The sequence below is a fragment of the Polyodon spathula genome, chromosome 11 (genome assembly GCF_017654505.1).
Source record: "Polyodon spathula isolate WHYD16114869_AA chromosome 11, ASM1765450v1, whole genome shotgun sequence".
Classification (NCBI taxonomy): domain Eukaryota; kingdom Metazoa; phylum Chordata; class Actinopteri; order Acipenseriformes; family Polyodontidae; genus Polyodon; species Polyodon spathula.
Window position 1 is genome coordinate 29,061,756 of NC_054544.1, and position 22,401 is coordinate 29,084,156.

At 39.5% G+C, this 22,401-nt stretch overlaps 1 protein-coding gene across 1 annotated transcript; it reads left to right on the plus strand.

The window, feature by feature from the left end:
- Positions 1 to 1,724: 1,724 nt before the first annotated feature.
- Positions 1,725 to 6,099, plus strand: LOC121322655 (claudin-16-like). The gene is made up of 5 exons (XM_041262847.1): positions 1,725 to 1,838; positions 3,730 to 3,832; positions 4,159 to 4,323; positions 4,834 to 5,025; positions 5,554 to 6,099. Exons 1-5 carry the CDS (start codon positions 1,725 to 1,727, stop codon positions 5,700 to 5,702), a joined length of 723 nt encoding a protein of 240 aa, XP_041118781.1. The 3' UTR covers positions 5,703 to 6,099.
- The last annotated feature ends 16,302 nt before the right edge of the window (positions 6,100 to 22,401 follow it).

Below are 22,401 nucleotides of genomic sequence, written 5' to 3' on the forward strand. Positions count from 1 at the left end.
ACCTATAGACAATACAGAGTGATTAATAAGAGCCACAAACCGATACAGCATAGTGCAGCTCAATTAATATAGACTGGAACCAATCTAATAATGAGAGTCACAAACTGATACAGCACAGTGCAGCTCCATCAATATAGACTGGAAACAATCTAATGAGAGTCATAAACTGTTACAGCACAGCACAACTACATCAATATAGACTGGAACCAATCTAATAATCAGAGTCACAAAATGATATAGAACAGTGCAGCTCCATCAATATAGGCTGGAATCAATCTAATAATGAGAGTAACAAACTGATACAACACAGTGCAGCTCTGTCATTATAGACTGGAACAATCTCATAATGAGATTCACAAACTGATACAGCACAGTGCAGCTCCATCAATATAGACTGGAAACAATCTAATGTTTGTGTGTGTGCGTGTGTGTGTGTTTGTGTTTGTGTATGTGTATATATAGATATATTCAGTCCCTAGTTCTGCATAAAAAAAGTGTCTAGCTTGGTTTTGATAGAATGCATAAATAAAATTGGAATGTTCTGATTGTGATTAGAACATCGAAATATAACATTCGGACTCCAAAGGAAAGGAAAAGAAAGGGCAGGGATGGACATGAGACTCCCATTGCAAATCACTGAGCTCACAGACAAAGAGCAGGGATGGAAATGAGACTCCCATTGCAAATCACTGAGCTCACAGACAAAGAGCAGGGATGGAAATGAGACTCCCATTGCAAAGTAGCTTGATCCATTCCTGGTTTTATTAGGATTTTAATCATATGCTTCTGAGCTTGTTACCTGTACACTGTGGCTGGTCAATCTCATAGTAAACCTGGAATGGGTGAAACTGCTATGCAAGAGGAGTCTTATTTCCATCACTGAAAAGAGAGAGTCATGACAGGGGCAGCAAGGGTTTCACCTGCATATAGGCATTCTCTAAAAAATAACACTATATCATAAAAAATATATATAAGGTACAGGAGTCACTATGTATACTACGACTACTGCTGCTGCCACTACTACTACCACCACTAATAATAATAGCAATCATCATCATCATGCAAACCAATTGTACATAATTAAGCTGTAATTCCAACCAGGAGAGAGACACTCATCAGAAAAGAGACTTCCAATGGTTCAATACTGCACAATTATGACATAGTTTTAAGGAAACATTTATCAGGAGTGGCGATACAAACAAGACTGGCTGCGTGCAGGCTCACCAGGGTGGCTCCCGTTTGAAAGGATCACCTGGTTTTGGTGTAAAATGAATTGGCAAAATGAAACGCCTGTTTTGTGTTAGTACTTTTCGAATTTTTTTTTTATATCATAGCCTTGGTTTCAGTTCAAAACTTTTTTTTACTACCAGAGGTTTCAACAAGTGCATGCAAAAACACTTTGCACCTCACCGAACCACACTACTGTGCATCAGCCCGACATTAGCATATTCGAGAGACTAACTGCAGTTACACGTCTATGGAGATCCTTCCAGGTCACCTTGAGTTTCCTGGGCCTGATCTCTGATGAAGGACCCTCCCCCTGACCCCAGACCCAGGGAGCCTGCCTGCCTGGGAGCCAGCCTCTCTACACCTATGTATCTCACGGCTGCTGAGTAGTGTGGTGACAGTGGCTGCAGGAGGAATCTGAGCTCAGTGGGGTAGGGAGATTCAGTCCCTGAGTGGCAGCAGCACAGCTTTGATCCTGCACTTGCCTCTACTGCAGTATGAGGACTCTACTCGAGTACGGCGCCTTTTTCTTCGCTCTGGTGTCGTCCGGCTTTCTCATTGTGGCCACCTGGACGGACTGCTGGATGGTCAATGCTGATGATAGTCTGGAGGTAGGAGTGGAATATCATGGTATAGGGTGCTGTTCAAGCTATTAGTCCCATGAGAGCTCAGAGCTGCTGGATGGTCAATACTGATGACAGTCTGGAGATAGGTGTGGAATATCATGGTATAGGGTGCTGTTCAAGCTGTTAGTCCCATGAGAGCTCAGAGCTGCTGGATGGTCAGTACTGATGACAGTCTGGAGATAGGTGTGGAATATCATGGTATAGGGTGCTGTTCAAGCTATTAGTCCCATGAGAGCTCAGAGCTGCTGGATGGTCAGTACTGATGACAGTCTGGAGATAGGTGTGGAATATCATGGTATAGGGTGCTGTTCAAGCTGTTAGTCCCATGAGAGCTCAGAGCTGCTGGATGGTGAATACTGATGACAGTCTGGAGATAGGTGTGGAATATCATGGTATAGGGTGCTGTTCAAGCTGTTAGTCCCATGAGAGCTCAGAGCTGCTGTGGGCTTTCGGGCAGTTCAATAAAATCAGCTTTCAGACAGCCCTCGAGCATCTTTTGTAAAATGTACATAAATAGGAATAAGTGAACAGTATAGTTAATCTTGATGTTTAGCAATGTCCATCGAATACACTCTGATAGAAAGAGATTTCGAGATGGTCGCGTCACCAATGAAATCCGTCGGAATTGCTTCTGCATCCTGCTGTTTCAGAGGTCTGCTTCTATCCTTCAACACTGTCAGAGTGCTGCTACTTTGAATGTACATCCATTGTCTCTCCTATTGTTGCTGACTGTAGGTCCATGTTGCCTCATGTTGATATATTTGTAAAATGTTTGCTCTTTTTCTATATTCTGCTGGCACTCAAACAAAAGCTTCGGGCAGGGTCAGTGTGGCAACGATGCCCACCTCCCTCCCGTGCAGCGGCATTAATATTATATAACAATACAGTGCCTCCGGTCACTTGACTTCACTCAGCTTTTCATCCATTCTCTGCATGTTGAGAGCCACAAATCATTTGAAACCAGTGGAGCTGCTAACTGAAAGCCCATTGGAATGAGCAGCTTGATATTAACACCAGCCTTTCCACTGGTCAGACATTCACACTGTGCTCCAGCATAGCCTGCAGTGCTCTGCTCCCTTTCATACCTGATCCTCTGTCATGAAGTGTACAATAGTTTATCACATTAACAAAGTGTTTTCCTCAAGGTGACAGAGATAGGTAATAACATATACTGTAGAAGGTATAGCTGCAGATAGAATTATGTACAATATTAGTGCAGTTTGAAAACTCAAGTATCAGGGTTTAAAGTAATGATTAACCCTACCAACAGCCTATAAGCAATTCTAATGAGCTGCTTAATGTGCTCTTAGTTGTGCTAAATAGAGACAGATTCCTTTGGGGCAGGCACCTGGAAGGCCACAACAATTAGTTCTTTGCCACTAAGTCTAGTTGATATGCATGAGCTCTCTGGGTTTGTGATGAGGTGTTTAACAGCTTGCCTTGTGTTCAGGATACAACTCCCTCAGTTCGTCTCTCAGTGCGCTGGAATAATTGTTTCTCTTAGCCCTGTTTCCGGTGATACTGGCGGTAGTTGGCAGGACCTTCTTTCGAGCCAGCTAAGGTGACACTCAGAGGGAAAAGTTGTAGAGAAAGCGTTGAAAGGGACTCCCTGCGGAAGATTGGGGGAAAATGAGATGCAACAATGAATTGATTAATCAATTATTGATCAAAGTGGCTTTTATTTCTGCAAGCCTCGATTCAGCATTCATTAATCGATGAATCGGCCTTGGGCCCTTTGTGTCGCTTTCCTTGCTTTCCTCGTGCCAAACTAAAGCTTTGCTATTTGTATTTCTCCTGTGGGGAGAAATGGCAGAATGTCATTCTCCTGTACAGCTGTATTACCTATGTCTGTTCTCACCTGCGCTCCTGTGCTCAGTTCAGCTCCAGCTGCCGAGGTCTGTGGTGGGAGTGTGTGACCCACGTCTTCGATGGGGTCACGACCTGCGACGAATACGACTCCATATTGGCTGACCTCTCCTGTGAGTATGCAGCTTATTTGCAAGCTTTGTAGTGGAACCCAAGAAAGGTTTGGCATCCCCCTTTTAATCCCCCTAGTTCAGTAACATTCTGGGGACCGTTGCAGTAACTTGTGATAGATCTCCTCCTAGCAGCTGATGAGTTAATAACACTGACATCAGCATAAGACCTGGACTTGCCTCTCCACTCCAGAGCTTGCTCTTCAGTTGAATGCTGAGACGTTCCTTTTTGAACCCTATGGCTTGCAGTTCCTGTCCAGCTTTTGCCTGTCCATTCAGTTCAATATGCTGAGATGCCAATGCGTTGCTAACTGTGTGTGTGTTTCCAGTGAAGCTGGTGGTGACCCGAGCTCTGATGATTATGGCTGATATCCTGTCTGGGTTCGGCTTTGTTATCCTGCTCCTCGGACTGGACTGCATAAAATTTCTGGAGGAAGAACCAAATATTAAGATCCGGATCTGCTTAGTTGCTGGAATAATATTACTGCTGGCAGGTATGGCTTTTAGTTATTATCGTTTTCAGATCGGTTTTGTGCTGTTAAGTTGTGCAGAGAGAGCAGTGTGGTTAATGACTGGTACTCGTGGAATGTTCGATTGAACTCTAAAAAAACAACATTATATATTGTCTAGATCATAAACATTTACACTGTGATAAATATTGTAACCGACTCATTAAAATAAATGTCATCTTAGTATACGTTTAGCTGATACACGGGCCCCTGTTTAATACAGCAGTATGTGTGATTGCTGACTGGCTGTTTCCTGCATTGATCCCTGCATGTGTAATACAGCAGTACGTGTGATTGCTGACTGGCTGTTTCCTGCGTTGATCCCTGCATGTTTAATACATCAGTACATGTGATTGCTGACTGTCTGTTTCCCGCATTGATCCCTGCATGTTTAATACAGCAGTACATGTGATTGCTGACTGGCTGTTTCCTGCAGTGATCCCTGCATGCTTAATACAGCAGTATGTGTGATTGCTGACTGGCTGTTTCCTGCAGCGGTTCCTGGCATAATCGCTTCAGTGTGGTACGCGGTTGGGGTCTATGTGGAGCGAACCACACTGGTTTTCCACAACGTGTTCCTGGGGCTGCAGTACCAGTTTGGCTGGTCCTGCTGGCTCGGAATGGCTGGCTCTATGGGCTGCGCTCTAGCAGGGACCATGTTGACATGCTGCATGCACTTGTTAAAAGGTAAGGACAAAAGCCTTCTGTATAATTCTAGAGCTCTGATGTCATAATGTTCTTTAAAGAGAGCAAAAGGCATGGCAAACCCAGCTTTATCAGGCATGACAACCCAGCTTTTTCAGGCATGACAAACCCAACTTTATTAGGCATGACAAACCCTGCCTTTTCAGGCATAGTTACCCATGTACAGCTGTTTTACCAAAAAAAAAAAAAAAAACACACTGTTCTTTATTTTCTCTATTTTACAAATTGTACTTTTACAGACATTAAATATCTTTATGGGATTCACAATATTAACACTTATAAAAGTTTACCACAGTATTTTTGCTCTGTATTGTTTTAGTTTTACAATGTTTTTCTCATTTCCGATAATTTACCCTGGTTTGCCATGTTTATTAATGTGCTTTACCATACCTCGCTATTCTTTAAACTGCTTTCACTATGCTTTACTACACTTTGCCATGCCTTTACTATAGGAAACTTGTGGTCAGTTGAACACCAGGGACAATTCCAGTATGTCGTTTTGTTTTTCAGACGTTGGAACCGGAAGAAATCTGTTCCACTCCAACCATCCCTCTAGGCCAGTGCAGAGGAAGAAGCCTGCAAGACTGTCCCCTGACACCATGCACTCCTACACCAAGAGTGAAACAGCCAAGATGTATGCTATGGACACAAGGGTTTAGAGACAGCCATTCAACAGCAGTGCTGCAGTATGGGCCTCCATTCTCAGCAGGATTTACACTTGCACCTGCAAGAGACTGAAAAGCATTTTCTTCAGAAACAGAAGACCATGCACACAGCACTTTGCTTTTACAACAGCGCCACCTGCTGGGCAGAAACTTAACTGCTGGACAGAAAACAGGCTTTCTTGTCCATTGCACATCCATGAACTAGTGGCCGGGACCTGACCGTCAGAGTGACTGTGTGCGTTCAAAGACACATTCTTTATGATTATTGCATCCTTTTCCACTCCTGTTTCATGTGTACAGTGAGTATTGACAGAAATGATGAGTCCCATATAGAGATGACAGATGTTTACTAGTTTATGTTTGATGTGCGGTACTGTCTGTATAATATTGTGCTCCCATGATCTAACCATTAGCAGAATAAAATTAATACCTGTGTCTTTAACTTTCTTCACACAATTGCTTGTTTGTTTATTGCTTTCTTATATTCCTGTTTTATTTCACCATTGCATCAGAAAATTAACTTTTACATGTCATTGAAAAACACACCGATGTAAGTTATTTTTTCATTAAGGACAGCTACTTCCATGCAATTTCTGATCCAATTTGTGCTCAAAGGGTGCCATCTGGTGGCCATGTTGGTGTTTTACAGGAGAGTGTACAATGCAGAGAAACAATAAGAAAGCAGAACCAACTCCAGTACAAGTGACTGGTCACCAAAGGGAATGGGACTGTTTGTCGATCATTTGCAGGGGGAAAATAAAAACTACTTTCTTTTCTAGGGCTGCGTTCATCAAATTAAAATAAAACTACACAAAAATAAACACAGTGACAGGCATTACAGACCCCCCTAAATATATTAAAAGGAACAGAAATCCTGGAATGAGTTTGGTAATGCAATGTGTTAGTCCATAGGCTTGGTCACAGCTTGTCATCAAGCACCGGTTTGTGAAACCAAGCAGACTCACAAAGACAGTGTCAACAAAAGCCCTGAGTACATGGGCTAGTCAGGTTACTAGCCTCACATTTATAATAACTCTGTATTGCTATGAATTGTAATGTGTTCAAGTAAAGAGATAACCAATATGAATTGAACTGGATGTAATAATAAAATGTTCTTTTTTATATAATGTATTAATTGTATTGTACTTAAAATTAATAAAAACATAATTCACAAAGAAAAAAACAACAAAAACAGTTAGTACGGGGGTAGTGAGCTACATCTTGAAACAGCAGACATCTTTTTGTTTTAACCAACTCATCAAGTGCTTTGAGATGCTGTGCTATGAAAGGCGCTATATGAATAAAATGCATTGAAATACACTGAAATGAAAAAAGTTCTAGATGTTATTCAAATAATAACAGAAATTAAGAAGTGCATAAACATGCAACTGATACACAAATGCAAAAGCATTTACAACATGTCCCTGTATTAGATATTTAACATTATCCTTGCATTCAACCCAGCTTTGTCATCTTGCCTTTGGTCTTCTTCCAGCGTCATTCCTCGAATCCTCTTGTTTTAATGGCCTTTTCATTCGGAGGTGGCAGTTGAGGATCGGGTCCTAGTATGTTGAAGTAGGCTGGCGGAGATGTGCTGGGTGCCCCTTCTGACTGGCAGGGCCTCTGGTTCCCAGGAAACTGACACTGGGAAGATTGACTCACTGCCAACACAGAACACAACACACACGAGAATGGTAAGAACGTGGAGAACATTCCCAGTGTTCTACGATATCAGTGATGCATTCTTGCACATGTGTAAAGAGAAGGGTGTGTAACTGCAGCCCTGTACCTGTCCTGCTCTGGTTTCTCCTTTAGTTTAGCAGACAGAGCTGACCCGTGTCATCTCTCTATTTATTGATTGATTTATTTAAGATTTTCAGTCCAGAATCGAGCCTTGAGATGGAACATCTTATTTGGCCCAGATGACTGCAGACTGCAGACATACTGAAATCATTCACCAGGAGATGAATGAAGTTCAACACAATTAGAGGATTTTAAAGGAATTGCAGATCTTTTAAAAACCAGACAGAGTGGCATTTGCCCTTATTTCAGCAGGAAGGTTATTCCAGCTTAATGGAGCAAAACAAGCCAAGGAATGCATTCCAGTGGACTTCCTAACAGTGGGAATGTAGAAATCAAGGCTAGCTGTTGAACGTAATGAATAATTATCAGAAGAACATTGTAACAGACTGATCACAGAGGCTGACATTTCATAAAGATAAAAATGGGGTCGGCTTCATGCTTCTGTGAGAGGACTTGATCCTTTCTTGTTGTCTCATATAAGAACATAAGAAAGTTTACAAAAACCATGTTGACTGTCTCTCAGGATACTGATAGGTAATTTTCCATTTTGGATCTTCTTATAGTTTACATAAGTTTACATATAATAGAAGTCAGGCTTATTGGTCTGTAGTTACCTGGTTCGGTTTTGTTTCCCTTTTTGTGGATCGGTATAAGGTTTGCAATTTTCCAGTCTGTCAGTACAACCCCTGTGTCAAGAGACTGTTGCATGATCTTGGTTAGCGGTTTGTAAATAACTTCTTTCACTTCTTGGAGTACTATTGGGAGGATCTCATCTGGCCCAGGGGATTCGTTTATTTTAAGAGCTCCTAGTCCCTTTAACACTTCTGCCTTGGTTATGCTAAACTTATTTAAAACTGGATAGGAACAGGTTGACATGTGGGGCATGTTGTCCGTACCCTCCTTTGTAAGTAATAATTTAATATATTTGCTATTTTTTTTATTCGTCTATTATTTTGCCGTTTGTACCTCTTAACATTTAACCTCCTCTTTGAATGCTCTCTTGATGTTGTAATACTGGAAAAACATTTTGGAATTTGGTTTAGCCCCCTTAGCATGTTCATTTCTATTTCTCTCTTGGCCTTTTTAACTTCCTTTTTGACTTGAGTTTGCAGTTCGGTGTGTTCTTTCTGTGTACTTTGTTTTCGGTCCCTTTTAAACGCTCTGTAAAGTGTCTTTTGTTGCTGAATCTTTTTTTTAATTGATCCATTTAACTATTTTGGCAATTTTGTTTTAGACTGTCTAGTTTTGGGATGTAATTGTTGTGTGCTTCAAGTACTGATGTAAGTTAAGCCCTTGGTTCTCTTCAGCAGGGCCCCTGCTGTTAATGAAGAGACAGTAACCCTGATATCTCACCGTAGACTGGATCAGAGTGGTTCAGTGCCAGGACTGCGAGGATCCGCACCGAGACGAGACGGTTGTGCCGAATTAGTCAGCTCCGATGGCAGCAGAGGACAAGAGAGCCCAGAGTGAGCATTGTGAACAGCACCAGACAGAACTTGCACACACACTGGTGTCAGGGGTCAGGGAGAACAGGGCATACAGTATAGACTACTGTACTCACGTTTCAAATAACACTACTTACCAGACAAACCAGCCCTGCTCTCCTGCAAAATCCATGCATCTGAAAGCAACAAGCTTTTATTGATTTTTATAATATTCAAAAAGAAGTGTGTATATTCAGCAGTGTAAAAAAAAAAAGTTTTTTGCAACTTACAATTGATCTCTTTCACACGTGTCCGTAGGCACTACCTGCAATATTTGAATAAAAACTATTTATCAAAATAATATTTCTGGGTTATTTTATTGGGCATGTGATACTTTTTATTAATAATTAGTCTATAAAGTAATTAGAAATGATCCTTAAGTCAGGATTATCAACTACAAAACTAGTCATATCTTTCAAATGGGGTAATGGGGTATATCTAACTAATCAGTAACACAACATGAACGTTATATATTAACTAAGAAAAATAATTTAAATTGAAATTAAACGTAAAGAACTTGCTTTTTTATACAAACGATTACTCAACTGCAGCCAAAAGACATTTTATAACAAAAGCAATAAAAACTATAAACACACACACACACATATATATATATATATATATATATATATATATATATATATATATATATATATATATATATATATATGAATAAAGCCAATTAGAAACTGAACATGCATGGTGGTCAAAGAGTTAACATATTCACAAAAAATAGTCAGACAGTAAATAAAGTTCTATTACCAGTACCTGCAAAAAGGTTGCGAATAGTACAAGAAATCAGTCAGTCACATCATCAGTTAGCTGCTGTCTCTGGCATGAAGCGCACTTTAAACATGCTACCCTGCTACTGACATGCACAGCAATGCACCTGTGGGGGTTTTAACGGCACTCTTAGTGGGTGATGGAATCAGCTCAAAAGCACTTAAAGAGGCTAATGACCTATTTTGCATGTTTCGTTTTTCTTCATACAGCTTTCAAGTTTATAAACAGCCTCACAGTTAAGTGATGCAGTGAGGCTCTGCCCCATACGACTTCAACTCGTGTGTTATAGAAACATGCATTCTCATAAAAACAAAAGCCTGACAATATTCTCATGGCAGCAATAGCTTTCACTGGCATTATCACTGCTCCCCCTCTCCTTGTGTACAAGCTTTGGTTTTCCCTTGCTTATAACTTCAATATACTTTGGATTCTATATTCCGAAACATAATATGCAGACATTTTAAAGACAATACTGTCGATGGAGATGTTTTGGTTCTTGAAACCATAGTTAATCTAAAAAACAGTATACACTCTTCAAACTGCTATGCCGATAACCTTGAGTAACATCTAACAAAGTTAACCATTCTTCCTTTACAGGCAACTGTTGCTTTAGGTCGTTGCGTTTCTTTGTCCCGCATACTCATTATCACATTACAGCAGCCATCAGCCTGCAGTTAACACACCCCATTAATCCAGTGTTGAACAGGTCTGAGCACTCGGGGCGTAGATGTATACCAGTCTCAGGACCGGCATCTGTTACACATTTACACAGACCCGCAGCAAGGCATGCAATGGTAACGGTTAACTGATGCTTCTTAGTGTCAGGGGTTACAAGGTGGGATAAGATCTCTATGGGCTGAGACTGATCCTGCCATGCATCCCATCCAGCAGAATGGAAGCACCTCACATTAAATGTCTCACATTTAATTGCACTGTGATTGCTCACATGGTTCTGTGGTGATGGCACTGCACATACTGTACACAACGTCCTGGGAAACTGTAACTGCAGCCATGGAGAAAGAGAACTGCAGTAAACAGCACAGGTCAGGTCTAGGATACAAGTTTTGATCCTAACAAAGTGAAAACGAAAAACAGGTCCGCTGATAAGCTTTGTAACTTCAGTGACTCACTCCTATTTCATGGACTCTTATTGCTGCACATCATGGTTGTTTAGTCCTGCAAGACTGCAGACAGTGTAGTTCAAATCTGCCAGCCAGCAGGGGCCACTATTGAGCACAGTTAGCACCACCTTGGATAGAATGATGTATGAATAGATTTGATAGCTATCGTTCTACAACAACCTGTCTTTGCAGATTGGATTTAATTAGCCTGTTCTCCAGTTGACCAGTTCCTGTTCTTTTATATTAACAATGGGTTAAGTGAAGCAGGGTTTTACAAGCACTGGAACCCTTTTTTCTATTTTTACTGGCAATGAAGAGGTTATGAAAAGGGTTTCATTTTCCATCAAAACAGAATGACAGGCTTGCCTGCAGTTTGGATTTACAGTGCAGGGCAGGTGTGAAAACCGCAGGTTGCTGTTCAACAACCAGCTGACCACGTCTACCTAGCAAAGACTGCATTCGTAAAGCAATGCTTTGCAGTAATATGCATTTAGTGGCATGCTGCTACTTTAAATGAAAACTCCCAGGAGACTCTGTATTACTTGACTAAGAATGTTTTATTATCTTATTATAGTGAAGTGTCTACTGCACATGACACAAGGTTTTAGTCATAGTCTTGCAACACTACACATACATACATACATACATATATACATACATATATCCCATACAAAGTAAACCAGCAATGGTAAAATGTGTCAGTCCTATTAGAAATCTTGTGAGGTCCTGGTGCTGCTGTGGTAAACTTCACGTTTCATGGCATCACAAAGTGCTGCAGTGCATTTCCTTTACAGCAGGTGGCGACACACAGTACAGAATGCACAATATGCTGGGTGAGAATCCAATGATTCCATATCATCAGTGATGCCCTACAGTCCATTTTCATTGTTCTGTGACCCCTTTTGCTTCCTGAACTATATCAGTGTCATATATAACCTCCCTCTGCTGCACACAGTTGCAGGAGCTCACCAGTTTTGGTCACAGAGTCTGGCAGGTTGAAAGCTTGTCTAACTATAGGTAAAATTACCACTGGGGAAACAAATTATCAGCAAGGTATGCTTTTGGGTGGAGTAAGAGTGCAGAGAAGGCTAACCCTTCTAAAAGTTTACCCTGGCAAAAGCATAGACAAATGTAAGAAAGTATAGTGAAAGCATGGTAAAGCACAGGTAAGTATTATAAAGCTCATAGAGGTTCGATAAAGCATACTGAAAAACAATGCAAAACTATAGCATAACTTTTTGAAATTGCACAATTACTGTGTAGATTTACCACAGTAAATACTTTTTTTTCTGGGAAACTTTGAAAGAGTGCAGTAAATAGACAGTAAAACAGGCCACTGCAGTTTTAACTTATTAACCTCTCAACTCTATTTACTGTACTCTGTCTATGCTGCAGCTGTATAATTATGAATGTGACTTTCTGAAATATGTTCAAACCAGTTCAGCAGAAGCCTCAACACTACCCACACTGTTTGAATTGCTTTTTTTTGTTTTTACTGACTTAGGAGAATAATATTTCGTTTTCGCTTCCACCTTCCTCGGTTGAAGACGGTTTTCACGGTGAGTGAAGAAAGCATTCCGATTTCATTCCTGCGTGAAGTAGTTGCCTCAAGCAAAACAGTTTGCTTTTCAACTCAAGAGATTACTCAAGAGAGGAGCAAGGTGTCTAACTCACACAAGCATGGCATGCTGGCTCATTTTGCCAGGCAGAAACAGTACCCAGTTGGATTCATATAAACTTAAAAAAAAGAAAACCCTGTACAATATACTTGATTCCTGTTTTAAAACCTCTATTAATCCTGCAGGATCCTTTCGCAATCATCAGTCATCCCTGCCGCTGTTAATCCAGCCTGGTTACTCACTGCCTTGCACACTACCTTGAACTGGAGTAATAGCTTACGAATTCTACAAGCTTGTATAAATCAAACCTCTCTTCTAGTAGACTGGGAGCTAGCCTGGTTAAAACCCCACCTCAGGCAAAGCTTTACTGGACACACAAATCCATCTTAAAGACTGGAATTGATGCTTGCTCAGGATTTAACCTCTCGTCAGTCCTTGCACTGCACCCGAGTGTATCGGATTAATGTGACCTCGGAATAATGAACAGTTTCTGTCTGGCACTGGGACTGGGCTGAAAGCGATTTGGAAGTGATCCAGTCTGTTTCCATCAGCAGCAGACTGATATCAGCGCTGTTTGAACTGGGACTGTCTCTCGGAATAGGGTCTGAGGGAATTAGCTCCAGCCTGTCTGACTGATTAAGACATAACCAGTGTACATAGGAACATTTTGTTTTAGTTTTAAACTTAACATCTATAATTAGGTTATTAAACTTTCTTTTTTACCTAGAAAGTTTATTATAAGAACATGCTAATGAGCCATTACTAGTGTAACGCTTCATATAATGTTACAAGGGCAATTCGACAGTGGTCACAGATCGATTTGAGACAGCTTTTAAAGACCAGTGACTAGTCTAGTCTTTTTGTTTTTTGAAGAAACACAACCAGGTTAATGCTCTCTCTTCCTAACCCAGATGCTGAGGAGCAGGTGCATGTTTTTTTCTCCTTTAGGGATTAATGCAATTGCTTGCATCACAAAATGTTGCCATGGATTCTGCACACAGAACTCTAGGTCAGACCTAAGTTAACAATCCGTTTATAAAACATCTATAAACGTGTTAATGTGAACAAAAGTTTATCTCTTCTCTTAAGATGGTATTGCAAAAAAAAAAAAAAAAAAAAAAAAAAGATTAGCAATAATTCACTAACATTGTTTCTCTTTACTAACACATTTTAAATTCTACAGGTTAGTCGATGCAATATGTCTAGTTTTGGACATGCTGATTTTTGCATTGACAACAGTACCACCGCTGGTCAATTATTGTAAATGTTTTTGTTTTTTTTACCAACAGTTCAGAACAGATAATTAAATCCACCAAAATAAGATTTTAAAACAAATGAACAGAGCCAGTGTCAGCGTGTTTCTACTTCACAGAGATCACAGAACACTCATTTTCTTTTCGTTTTTTTTTTTAAATTTTTGCACAAAGAACTGAACTGCAATTCAAAACCTTTTTTTTTTTTTTTTTTTTCTTATCATGGTGCAAAATCAGCTAGTTTAGAAAACAAGACTTCCAGCCAGAGCAGACAGGTTTGTGTGGGTGTTTCGTGCCTGGCATGCATGTCACAGTTCATGTGGGCGTCACCACAGAAACACAACCCCATTGCTGCTGTTAGCAATGCACATGGCATGTGTGTGCTGCTTTGTATACTGTGTCCCTACAACGCGCTGCAGTGCAAACCCTACATGTAGTAACATCTGCCTTTGTTAAGCATGGGTATTAATGAGGGCTGGAAAGGGTTCATCGTGTATCAATGAATCTTTCTTTGCATGATATAGTGTACCATGAAAGAGGTATGTATCCTTTATATTGTGATACAAAACCAAACGCATCATGCTCACTGTAGTTCACCAGGTGGCTCTTGAATGAAGAATAAGTGTGGTTTCTAGTTGGTACGAATACATACTATCCCTAACTCATTTCATTTTTAGAACATAATGGTCAATCGTGATACATATGGTACCTGGAGTTTAGTGTATGGTTGCACCCGTGGTTTTAACTCATTATTTTACTCTTCATGAGTAACCCTGAGGAAGTATCCACTGTAAACAGTGCATCTTTGCTGGGGTACTAACACCAGGACATGGAGCAGGGGATTATGTGGTCCCTCTGAATCCAGCCATTATCTCAGCTATAGTATGCTGCAGCATATTTCATGTCTCAGGAGTTTTTCCGTGCACTCGTCAAGTAAATCAATTGACTTTTAAAGCACACTAATTATTTTGTACTTTCTTTTTTTTTTTTTTTTTTTTTAAGCAAAGGTTTTTTCCATTTGATTATTTTTTTGAGAAAGGTGTAGGGCCCTATTACAAAATTGCTCTCAAACCTCTTAAACCGGTTTTTCCAGAAAATTTGCTTCAGGCTTGTCGTTAAAAAATAAAATAAATAAATTACATTTTTTGATTTTGCCCGTCAACTTTTTGTGCTCTATATGCATTATTATTCTACGTTTTGTTATGGTTTGGCATTTAAAAAAAAAGTTTAAAATGAAATCAAAAGGCATTCAAATGACCCCAGAAGGTCGATATTGATTAATAAAATAAATAAATAAATAAATAAATAAAAGATACAACGGACTGTACACACTGTAGTGTAAATCTAACTATATCTAACATTATCAGTGCTATGAATGCTGCAGAACCTGCAGTTTGTGGAGACTGCAAATAAATAAATAAATAAATAATTTAGGCTAGATAGTTGTTGCACACAACTTGCAGAATGGATAAAACTGTGTTGACAATTGTAAGAAAACACATTTGAGAGTAAAACATTTTATGACATTTTTAACTTTCTTAGATGAAAAGGTGCCAGGGCTATGCCTCGTCAAGGCCAGGGCACAAATGAACCACTGCCACTGCCAGTGAGTGTGGGCATGCGGGTGTTTTCACTAAGCTCTCTCAAAAGGCAGGTACAACACTTGTACAGCGATGCATGTTATTCATTAACCTGACTTTCATGCTCTTGAGTGAGTCAAGTAAGTTGTAAGTTGTCAGTCTGTGCTGTCAATTATAGTTATAAGGTGTGTCTACAGGGCTGTTTCAGATATGTGCTGCATTTCTTAGTTAGTTAGTGCAAGTGCGCAGGAGGGGAATACCTTTACTTTACAACTTGTTTTACAGACCACAATTAGCAATAATCTGAGACTACCCAATTATTAAAGTAGTCAGGCAGGCCTAATGAGTCACATACCTTGTGAAGGCTGTACCTTTTGTCCCACCATCTCAGTAAGAGGTCTGGGAAAGATTACTCCTCTTAAAACAGCAGACAACGCAATTAAAGAAAATGAGAAGACATTGTCATTTCTTTGTTGAATTATACTGGGGTTCATGTTTTCATTTTTATAAAGTGTACATGTGCAGAAGGAGTTAATGTTTAAAATATTTTATTGCAGCAATTAAACATGAAAGTAAGGAAATGGGTCAATATTTGACCTTTAACCCCTCCTGGATTTCTTTTAGTATTACGCCTCTCTCTAGAAGAAATAGACAACAGTTGAAGTTTAGTGTTACTGAGGGCTAGGCTAAACCAAGACTGCCACAGGAGAAAGCCAGTACTACTACTACTACTACTACTAATAATAATAATAATAATAATAATAATAATAATAATAATACAATCTGTTATAGATAGACTGGGGCAAGCAAACTCAACTCAACAATAAATAGGGTTATTTGCCCTTTAAGAGCACAGCAGCTCCAGGTAACTATGTTTACAATAAGGGAGGGGTTAAAAAACCGGTTGCCACAGCCCTAGTTGTTTTCAGCAGGTGTTACTATATGACAGGCTGTACAGAGTATGGAGAGGACTGCAATAGAAGGTTGACTTCCCCTTCTCTTTCCTACTTTGCAGCACAGGGTAAAGACTCGGGAGAATGTCTTTGGAAGGAGTGCCTGCCTGGCAGTCCCTCCTAAAGGACAGTTAAGAGCTGCGTGCCCTGCCTGAAGCGATGCCTGACATGAAGACCTTGAAACCATTTCAGTCATTGTTTCTGGTAGTGTGAGCAGCTACATCTACCCAATATACCTGGAGGGGAACCCCTTGAGTCTGCCACGTCCAGCAAGTCACAGCGGTAATGTTTCATTTCAGACTTCACTTGCTTCAGAAACCACACTCGGGTGGGGTGATAAAGCTTGCTGCTGTAGCACGGTCATGCTCAACTCTTTGACATTCTGCAGGTTTTCAATACAACAAACATCAAAGTGTTTGTGCTAATTCTCTGTACTTTGTTCATGTCATTTTTATAGGTGTTGTTAATAAATTAATGAGCCATATAATAAAATAATGAAAACATACTCTTTATACTTTTTGTAGTTCTTATAAATGTTAAAGTTCTCTGGTGCCTGCAGGTGAGAATGGCAGCTTCCCCACATATCTCTGCGAGCAGAACTCAGACTCGGCCCTTTCTCAAGAAGACTCTCCTGGTATGCAAATGTAATTAAAAAAAAAAAAAAAAACTAGCATGCAACAACTTGCTTTTAGAGAGAAGCAGTTACATTAGTGTCAAATTTGTTTTCTATTAAATATTTTTCTTTCAAACAGAAAAAACCCCAACAAAACAGCTGTTCACTGGCATTGGCGGATACTCCGAGTAAATCACTTGGGATAGGGTACAAGTGTCTTGTGATGTTGGGCACAGAATACTTTTTTATTGTTAAAAAAAGATAGTGGTGAGTTCACATGCATTTTCAGATCTCTTGTTAAACCTGCTCCAATTGGTTGCTTTGGTAAATCTGTTGGAAACTTCCTTCCTTCCTAAACTGCAGGCTGCAGCAGTGTCTTTTCTAAGCAGCCAGTACATAACGACGCAGTCATGATCATCATCATCATCATTATCCTTATCTTCTTTCCAATCAGGATCAAGCGTGTTTCTTAAACGAGTGCAGAATAGCAATACAAAAAACAGCTTCAAAACTCAACATCTTTCTCGGTTTCCTATTTATTTATTTATTTTTTTGGTGATGTCAGGATAGCCTATTTCTGTTCACTAGTATTTGACCACCAGAGAAACTGGCTCAAAGAGAACCAACTCTGATCTGTATTTGTAATGATAGGAGAAAACAAACAAGGACAGACATTTTTGCACCAGCAGCTTGACGTTCTGGCTCTTTGCATTGCAGCACTGCAAAAACATTTCTATTGTGTGGCCTGATCAACAATGGTGCTCAAAATGAGGAACATGAAGCATCAGAAAGACAGACTGCAAACTGCTGAAAAGATCCTGTAGATCCTGTTAAACACATGGTGGGGGTGGGGTGTATAGCATTGATCTGCTACCACTGAAATCATTAATTTATGCCAGCCAGCACCTATCACAGTACAATTCAGTTATTCAGTTTCTTTCATTATTTAAATGGTAGTGCTAAGATCAATTGAATGGATCCCAATAATTGATTTTGTTCATTGCGTAACCCAAAAATGATATGAATCACACAATTGTTGTTGATGGTATACATACTGTATACAGAAACTAAACTGGCTACCTCAGATTGATTTGTATTTTTGCTTTAAACCTGATGAACATATGAAGAACAGCCAAGTACAGAACTGTGCTAACGTGAAATGGGACAGCACATTGGTTTTCAAAGCTACCTGTCTGGGTGTTTGCCAGGCCATCGGGATATACTGTACAACAGTAGCAGTTTAATTCCTTGAAATCCGCCTCATGGGGTATCTACAATACACTGCCGGGAGAGAGGAAGCAACGATCCACAGCATGCTAACGTCATCTGAAATCAGTACATTGAAAGTTTAAGCTTACTTTGCACTCAAAGTACAGAAATCAATTGCTGGATTCGTTTATTTTTGAGGACCACTAACATGTGCGTATTGCTTGACTCTTCTATTGGCCTTTATTTGTCTGGGTCAAGTGTAGGTGGGTCTATAGAGATCAATATCGCGGGGGGGGGGATAATTAGTTTAATATTTAATGAATAGTGATGCTTTGAAAAGAACAAAAAATAAAACTACATGACACTGTTTTTCCACTGTAGTTACGCAAGGATGCTTGGTAAGTCACTTCTTCTAAGGACTGGGCCAGAACAAATGATCTTATAGTGCGGTCAGTCCCAATTCACTTTGATCACTGATCTGCGTCTGAACAAACTGGGTCGACTTCAGTGTGCTTTCAAATCAAGCCCAGCTGCAGATGGAAACAGAGCATTATACACAGTACCTAAGAATGTAATTAAATGAAATTTGTTTCAAGCCTAGTATGATGCTGTGATCTTCCCTGAACATGGTTCTCACAGGGATAGTAGCAACCGGTTTAAGAACATGATATTTCTTGATCATAGCTTAATGGTATCAGTCCATGGTCTTTATATGTTTCAGGTCATGTTGAAGATGTACCTGTCAAAGCACTATAAACTAAACCCAATCCTGCCTGTCTTATATTCCCCAGCCACTGACGATCAATGACATAAATAAACTAGACCCGAGTTACTGCTGTCACCCCGTCGTCAGGCTTCAGACTGGGGGGGGAAGGATCGATAGCATTTCAGTTATGCTTTGCATCACCAAGTCTGATGAGCAAGCTGTAGAGCAGTACCGGCAATAAATGACAAGACATGTGCAGAGCTAATGCACAACCATGAAGCAAATAGCAGGGCTGTGGAGAGAACAAACGCAAAGCAGAACAAATACCTTATCCTGACAGCAATACGTACATAGTTATCAATTTTATAACAAAGCATTGATCAGTTTACACAGAGGGTATAAAAACACAATGTGAAAATGAAGAATGATTTATTGAAAATGATTACACAACCAAGGAGAGACATTCAAGTGCATATCTATATACATATATATAGTGGAATACATTAATGAGCAGATGCATACACTGTGCATACAGTAATACACCCAGATAGAGAAGGATTGCAAATTGTGGTTGCTAATTTCAATTGCCTTTATAAAACATGATTCCTTTATGCTCTGTATTGAATATAATACTCAATATTAAAACGTCACACACCAAGTAATGCAATCACCGCCTTCATTAGCAAAGCCTTTTACTCCAAATTGTTTTTATCACTATGTTTTTTTTTTCTGAAAGAACACAACACTTTTTTTATGACAAATTCATAAGACAAGTGTACACTGCTTACAACTTCCTAGACCATAAATCAAACGTCTGAACAGCTCATGTTTGGTCTGGCAAAATTAGAATGTTATTTAGAGAACTTTTCCCCTTTGTGAATACAATTTTGCTAATGACTATTTGGAGTAGAAGAGTTTTAACAAAGTAGCCCTTTCAGTGGCTGGGACGATTGCTCCACAGAGGAGTTCCACAGCTCAACACTAGATGGCGCCATTAGTTCAAAAAGAAATAAAACCAGTTGTATTGTCACACTGTTTCAATCACATTCCATCACCACTGCAAATTATTCAGCATGCATTACTTACACTATTTTTCATTGCTATTGTAAAGGTTAGTTTAGCGGCAAAAAAAAAAAAAAAATTCCAATGTATTTGCGTAACTGTACAGTTTGGCACTGGCACTGCTCTGTTTGGCTTTGTCATGTTTTCTCTTTCTTGGGCTGAAAACAGTTCACGATTTATAAAGAAACACTGATTGTACACTAAGACGTAATTTAAATGCAGTTGGTCCTAAACCCACATTATTTGAGATTGCGGACCCAAATTTCACTGCATCCTAGTGTGTATACCTCATTCGAATATACTGTCGAAAGATGAAATAAACTTCTAAACGAAACAATCCCACACAGATGGGATGATTGCATATCGACCAACGCCATGCAAAATCAAACACAAACAACTAAAGCAGACTTGAGCAGAAACGGCAATGTTAAGACTTCACAAATAAAATACTTTCATATAAAACAAACCACATGTACTAAAAAATAAAATGTCAGGTAAAAAAATATCTAAAATAAATATTTTACAATTGTGCAAAAGTTGTTAGTAACAACAGGGATGGAAAGACTCCCACTGCAGAGGTTTGATCCGATCCTGGTTTTACAATGAGTTTAATAAGACACACCTGAGCTTGACAGCAATACACTGTTGCCAATCAAGTTCATATTAAAACCTGAAACGGAGAAAACTTATGCAATAGGAGTCTTATTTCCATCCCTGAGCAATAATGATTTAAAATATGAAACAAGTTGATATACAGTATCCTGTAATCTTATACGCAAGACACAAGATCATAGACGAAAGTGATTACATTGGAGGGCGCTTAGTTTACAATCCAGTACTTGGGTTTTTCATACTGTGAGCAACCAAGATGCTACTGTGTTTAGCTACAAGTAGGAGGTACAATTATCAAGCAAAGACTGTACAATGAGTAACATTATAGTAAAGGATATTTACAACACAACAGTGAACCTGAAACCAAGACATGCACATTGTTTTGTATAGGACAATGTGAGACCAATGAAATGATGGCAGTACGTAAATCAGTAAGATTAACTGCAACCCTTTTCTGAGCTGTATGTCATGTACAAATTTCTTTAGTCTATAAGAAGCAATCCCTGACAATGGCTTTTGTTTATGAATAAAATCAGTTTGCAACTGCTGAAAAGCATGAAGGTAACCAGCGATGTCAAAGAAAATTATTACTCGAAGTGGGAGTAAAAAAGGGATGCATTAGTTACAAGGCTGAATCATTGTAAATCTGGAGCACTCAGTTCAGTTTTTCTCCTAATGCTCAATGTTCTGCCTCACACCCCATTTGTCCAGTGCTGGGTTTCGTAGTCAGCTGGTCCGTGCTTATTCATATAAAAGACTAGTGAAGGTGCTCTAGTCACTGTCCCTGCTATGGAACAAGACCATTCCCAACTGAGAAAAGGGGTTGGTGTTGGATGCTATGTGAACTTGTAATGCATTGACATGTCCTTACATTTAAGCAGGCTCTGCAACTGGAAGTTAAGCCAGGTAAGGCAACGCAAGAACTAGAACTGGAATACCTCTATAAATCACAGGGCCTGGCTGGGCTGTCCAGAAGTGCAAACCCAAATGAACTGTGCAGTCTGCTCACCAGCAGCCATGCCCATCGTGATCCACTGGATTTCACTGTGGATATACAGGCTTTCATATGCGAAATGGTTAATTACCCATCGTCCATGCTTCTGAATAATCCTGAATTAACACCACATACCAAGCACTTTTTCCCTACAAATCAATACACAGAAATGGAACTGTATAAAAACACCACAGTGCATGCATTCTTTTCCACACAATAAGAACGTTTGACAGGCATCAGTCTGTTATGATAATGCAGTTTGCTTCTATTTTGTTTGACATTCGACAACATTTTCACATCCTCTTATATATATATATATATATATATATATATATATATATATATATATATATATATATATATATATATATATATATATATATATATATACACACACACACACACACAGTGGCTTGCAAAAGTATTCAGACCACTGACCAATTCTCTCATATTACTGAATTACAAATGGTACATTGAAATTTCATTCTGTTCGATATTTTATTTTAAAACACTTAAACTCAAAATCAATTATTGTAAGGTGACATTGGTTTTATGTTGGGAAATATTTTTAAGAAAAATAAAAATCTGAAATATCTTGCTTGCATAAGTATTCAACCCCCACACATTAATATTTGGTAGAGCCACCTTTCGCTGCAATAACAGCTTTAAGTCTTTTGGGGTAAGTATGCACCAGCTTTGCACACAGTGTCAGAGTGATTTTGGCCCATTCTTCTTGGCAGATTTGCTCCAGGTTGTTCAGGTTGGTTGGACGACGCTTGTGGACCGCAATTTTCAAATAGTGCCACAGATTCTCAATGGGATTGAGATCAGGACTTTGACTGGACCACTGTAGCACATTCAGCATTTTGTTCTTGAGCCACTCCAATGTTGCTTTGGCCTT

Bases quoted from the DNA above. Each gene is read 5' to 3' on its own strand.
- LOC121322655 (XM_041262847.1), top strand. From the start codon at position 1,725: ATGAGGACTCTACTCGAGTACGGCGCCTTTTTCTTCGCTCTGGTGTCG. The intron at 4,324-4,833 runs GTATGGCTTTTA...TGTTTCCTGCAG, and splicing joins AATAATATTACTGCTGGCAG to CGGTTCCTGGCATAATCGCT. The intron at 5,026-5,553 runs GTAAGGACAAAA...TTTGTTTTTCAG, and splicing joins CTGCATGCACTTGTTAAAAG to ACGTTGGAACCGGAAGAAAT.